Source organism: Poecilia mexicana, unplaced genomic scaffold (genome assembly GCF_051168715.1).
Source record: "Poecilia mexicana isolate PSO_F unplaced genomic scaffold, ASM5116871v1 scaffold_21, whole genome shotgun sequence".
In the NCBI taxonomy this organism is placed as follows: Eukaryota; Metazoa; Chordata; class Actinopteri; order Cyprinodontiformes; family Poeciliidae; genus Poecilia; species Poecilia mexicana.
Genome location: NW_028263390.1, coordinates 5,471,976 through 5,476,843, shown reverse-complemented (window position 1 = coordinate 5,476,843; position 4,868 = coordinate 5,471,976). Strand labels below are relative to the sequence as shown.

At 39.7% G+C, this 4,868-nt stretch overlaps 1 protein-coding gene across 2 annotated transcripts; it reads right to left on the bottom strand.

The window, feature by feature from the left end:
* Positions 1-258: 258 nt before the first annotated feature.
* On the bottom strand, positions 259-3,251 carry LOC106904393 (protein FAM177A1-like). 2 transcript variants are annotated; one of them, XM_014968721.2, is made up of 5 exons: positions 3,090-3,251; positions 2,697-2,906; positions 2,553-2,619; positions 1,444-1,541; positions 259-1,358 (listed from the first exon to the last, which is right to left on the bottom strand). In XM_014968721.2, the coding sequence occupies exons 1-5, from the start codon at positions 3,234-3,236 to the stop codon at positions 1,146-1,148; spliced, it is 735 nt and encodes a 244-aa protein (XP_014824207.1). In that variant the 5' UTR covers positions 3,237-3,251; the 3' UTR covers positions 259-1,145. The 2 variants fall into 2 exon arrangements, with proteins under 2 accessions (XP_014824207.1, XP_014824208.1); XM_014968722.2 differs by having other exon boundaries at positions 2,703-2,906.
* Between the last annotated feature and the right edge of the window lie 1,617 nt (positions 3,252-4,868).

The window sequence follows — 4,868 nt, the reverse complement described above, 5'->3', positions numbered from 1 at the left end:
TATGGAACATGTTGAATGTAATTTAAAGTTATGACCTGCCCAGATAGAAAGTAGGTCTAAGCTAAATCTGATGTAAAGAATCTGCATTTGTAAAGATTAGTGTGTTCAGACACTGTCCCTGAGAAATAAATACAAACATTAAGGATTACTTAATTTTTTTTCTAAATTTAAGACATTTTAAGTTTTTAATTTTAGACACATTGAGATGTGCAGACAACTGTCAAAACTTAAAAAAAAGAGTCATGGGTAAAGAAAAGAGTCAGTTAACAGTTTATTGTCATGTTACAAAAACAATATAAAATGTTCAAATTAACAGCTCAATAAGTTAAGAAAATAAATAAGTGTAAAAAACTGCTTACAAGTGGTTAAAAATGTAACTTTGTAGGTCCTTAAACAGACTTAGTGTCATAATTTGTTTACCCATAAGATTACACAAGATTATTTTAATGTTCACAGTAAATAAGGCAGATGAAACAGCAACACACAACCCTTACACCCACTTCTCACCATTTCTTTTTTCTTTTTAGCTAAATGTTAGCCTACCCTGTGGCTAAAATGTAGCCACCATTTAATCTGCTCAGTGCTTCCACAGACAGTAAGTGCAACACAAGCCTGAACATGTAATATTAAAACACATCTACATACAGCATGCATATGGACACGAGGTGAAGGAATGTTAAAATGGCCAGCTCTTTGGTGCAGCCAGGTGGATCCAGGACATCAGCGCTAACAGACGTAGACATGAGCGGTTGCTAAACCTTGACATGAGTAATGTAAACCGTCCGCAGGGACATCGGATCACGGTTAAACAGACGCTCAGCCCACATCTGGCACTGGCTGTATGGGTGGTTTAGGCACTGTGTGTGGTCAATCTGAGGCACAGGGGAGCAACACTTTGTCCTCCCTGTATAGCATAGAGTGGAGGGTTGCTGTAGCAACCTACAGTGACATTTATTTCCTAAAACCTGCCCAACTACATGTGTTTAAAGGTTTCTGATTTCCCACATTGACGCGCCCCCACCTGTCCAATCCGATCTGCCCATTAAAAGCCGTGTTATACACAAACCAAACAGCTTGGTGAAACAAGACCGTGTTCTTTTCTTTACTGACGAACAAACACTAAAATGTCCTCTCTCGGGAAGGGGTTAGGTCGCGGTGACAATAACCGGGACGGTGATCGTGTTCGGAGCCACCGGATTCTCGTTCTCCAGCTGATAGGTCGTGTCGGGGCGAGCAGGCGCTGCTTCCTGCGCATCCGCCGATGCGATTGGCTCGCCCTTCGCTTCCTGAGATTGTAGCTGGTCGAAGGTCCGCTCCGCTTCTTCCGACAGTCGGTTCTCCTCAGCCTCCTCCTCCTTCTGGAGGACGCAGGAAGGAATACTGTTAGGATGCCTGAGACACAACAAAAGAAGACAGCATTTCCTCAAAGCGCTCCGGCGTCACCTCTTTCTTTATCCTGTTGTATTCGTCAATGGCATACTGGTACTTTGCCGATGTTATTCCGAACAGGGACGCCATCCTCTCCCCAAGGTAGTCGCATGCTGCAATATAAAATAAATAAAAATTGACAAAACACAAGCCAATATCAATTTTGTCCTTACTGCTTTAACAATGTCAATGGCACTTATCTGCGGCATATTGTTACAGCAGGAAAGATTATGTTTTTATACACTTTGTTTTAATAGAAAGCAGTCATGGCCCCATTGTTCTGTTATCAACTAACTATCATCAACATACAAGAAACTTGTGTGGGTCAAAGTTACTGGAGTAAACTAAAAGCATTGGAATAACAAAAACTGAAATTGAGAAAACATTTTTGTTAACTAAAATTTATAAAAACTATTCAACAGAGAAAAAAAATATCCATCTACAATTATACCGTGTGTTTATATAACTGAGACACACTTAAACAGTTTTGTGTTTATGAATCTACTTATTAGACTTCAGAAATGATCATCCACAGTTTACATCAACTACCGGCAAATTACAGCACGCCACACTCTTCCTAGCGACATTTACGCTCGTCTGCAAAATGGAGACAGCAAAAGCTGGGAGAAAATGCCAATCAGTTGGTTGTTCAGCAATAATTAAATACATTTGTTTGGAAATAGTATCTTCTGTTGAGTATCACTGTATACCTAATCACAACACTTTGACCTTTTTTAATTCTGCACTTGAATATTACCCAAAGTATGAAAAAACTAAAACTAACATGACCACTAAAACCTAAATGGTGAAATAAAAAACTAGATGATAAAATAACTAATAAAACTTAGCAAACACACAAAAGACTAATTAAAAGTAACTGAATTAGACAAAAAAATGCCACAACAAAATAAAACTTAACTATAATTAAAACCCAAAACTATTAAACCTCTGGTGTGATTATGGCACCAAAACTGACTTTTGCCCAATAGCCCATATCTTCCTAAACCCACCCCTGGCCTTGGTTATAAGCTGATTATATGTTTATATAAAAAACCGTCTAAGAAAGGAACATCTTTCTTCAATAGGAATGTGTGCTGGATAGTTGTATTAGAGCCACTACAAACCTGAGATGGTGGACGTGGCAGCTCTCCACATGTGGAACCAGAAGTAAGGCCCCCAGGTCATCTTGGACTGCAGGACAAACATAAAGTTACCCTCAACCTTCACACAAACCAAAGGTTACGACCCGACCCTCCACCGCTCCTCACCCTCACCGCATCGACCGGAGGGGACAGCAGGTCCTTCCGCTCCGCCTCCGGGTCCTCTGCCTCCTCTTCGTCGGTGCTGTACTCCTCCATGGTCTCCCCGCTGGAGAAGTGGATGATGCGGCGGGGAGCCTTCTCCTTCGGCTCCGTCCTCTGGCCCAGCTCTCCCAGCTCAACGCTCTCAAACTCCCTCCCCGGGTTCGGGCTCTGACCCTGGGAGGACATGACAAGCGCGTCCAGGCAAATTCAGCAGTAATATTTAATCAGATCCGTCCGACATGACACAGCTGCGGCTAAATGCTGACAAGCCCCAAACACCCGGAGACATTAGAAATCGGTAAACACACCGCGAGCGGCACACTGGTTAGGCTGGAAGAGAAGTAGCGATACTCTTACCTGCCCCGTGTCCATGCCCCGTCCTAAAGACACGTTGACATTGGCGAGATACAGAGAAACATCAGCCATTGTTGTCGTCTTCTTTGTATCTCTGCAAGCTGCGCCGACGCTGACGTCAAACCCGGAAGTACCGTACGTAACGCCCATACCGTTTCGTTAAGCACCTTTAGACAACACGCTTCATCTTTTCTTATTTGAAACAATATTAAAATACAAACTATATAGTAAAATAGACAAATAGTTTTGATATAGCTATATTATATTGTTTATTTGTACACCCGAAACGTAGGTTATGTCGCTGGGCACGACTTGAAAGCATTACAGAATATTAAAGTCCTTTAAAAGTGTCCAGCTGTTTATCTGCACCCAAAGGTAAAGAATGAGTCAACTTTACATAGTGATATTTTATAGAAAGTCAAATTAAATGTCACAGCAAACACACAGACTTGATTACTGCTACAGATATATTCAATACATTAAAATACTGAAAGGACGATTTATTTCAGGAACTTTATCACTCAGTGAAACACATTATATACATTAAAAGTCTCAATTTCTGTTAATTCTGATGGTTGTCTGCTTACAGTTAAAAAAAACATGACATTTAAAATCAGAATATTATATCAGATGAATATAAAAAATACAGAAAAGTAGCCTCAATGAAAAGGAAGTTCCATACCTGTTTAAGGCTCCCAATTGTCAATATATTATTATATTCATATTCCAATTTAATATTATCACTGCAATCTAAACTTATCTTGCGGCAAGTAGGCTAAGCAGTCTTAAAAAACAAACAAGAAGTGAAACAAATACATTGGCAAAATGACCAAAATAAATAAATAGATAGATAGATAGATAGATAGATAGATAGATAGATAGATAGATAGATAGATAGATAGATTAAAAAAAAAAGCTGAGATGCAAAATAAGAAAAACCTTCTTGGAGATACAGTTTTCACAGTCCCTCAGCATGTTTGTGCTGTTTTTGTCTCTCCTCTTGCTATCTTGGTCTCTTCGCAGGATAGCAGAGAGCAGAAGCTGCTTTTTACATATTTGTGCCTGAAGCAGGTTGTGTCATGAAACCCTGCTGAGCGCTAAAACATCCCAAGGCAACATGGTGAACCCCTGCGTTGCCCCCGATATGCTGATCAGCCTAAGATGAGCGCTGCATAAAGTTATAAAAATAAGAAACAGCTTGAACGTGTAAGAAGGGAGATTGTTTTCATTTATTTTTTTTAAAGATTTACCAGTAAACAGGTCAACATTTTTTACTGCAAAAAACCAGGAAAGCCCCTCATTAGAGGGTACAGCTGCATGGAGAAAGGGGCTTACATTTTATTTGCATGTTGTTTCAGTTTTTATTTGCGAAACAGTCGGGTGGGAAACTCCCCCAGGATTTAACTGATTCTCATTTCTGGCAGTCAGCTGGGCAGCTAAAAGCGGTGGTTGTAGCTGCAGCTAGCCAACCTCAAAGTCCCTTACAGAGGTATTGCTTGAAATCTCTCTCAATTTGTCACATTCTAACTATAAACTTGTAAAAATATAAAGATGCAAATTATTGGGAATCTGTGTTTAAGACCAAGAAGCATTGTTTATATGTGAAGCTGAAAGAAAATGATGCACAAATCAATACTTTGTTGAACCAATTTTCTTCACAATTACAGTCTTTTAGAATATATCTCTGTATGCATCAGTAAACATCTGAAATTTTGTCCATTCTTTGCAAAAAACATGAAATTCAGTCGAACTGGACAGAACGCAGCTGTAAAATTCATTTCA

What these genes read in the sequence shown, in the direction of transcription:
- LOC106904393 (XM_014968721.2), bottom strand. Translation starts at nt 3,236, where the DNA reads ATGGGCGTTACGTACGGTACTTCCGGGTTTGACGTCAGCGTCGGCGCA. An exon ending in TGCCACGTCCACCATCTCAG is followed by an intron (nt 1,542 to 2,552) that starts GTTTGTAGTGGC and finishes TTTATATTGCAG; the next exon opens with CATGCGACTACCTTGGGGAG. An exon ending in ACAACAGGATAAAGAAAGAG is followed by an intron (nt 1,359 to 1,443) that starts GTGACGCCGGAG and finishes TGCGTCCTCCAG; the next exon opens with AAGGAGGAGGAGGCTGAGGA.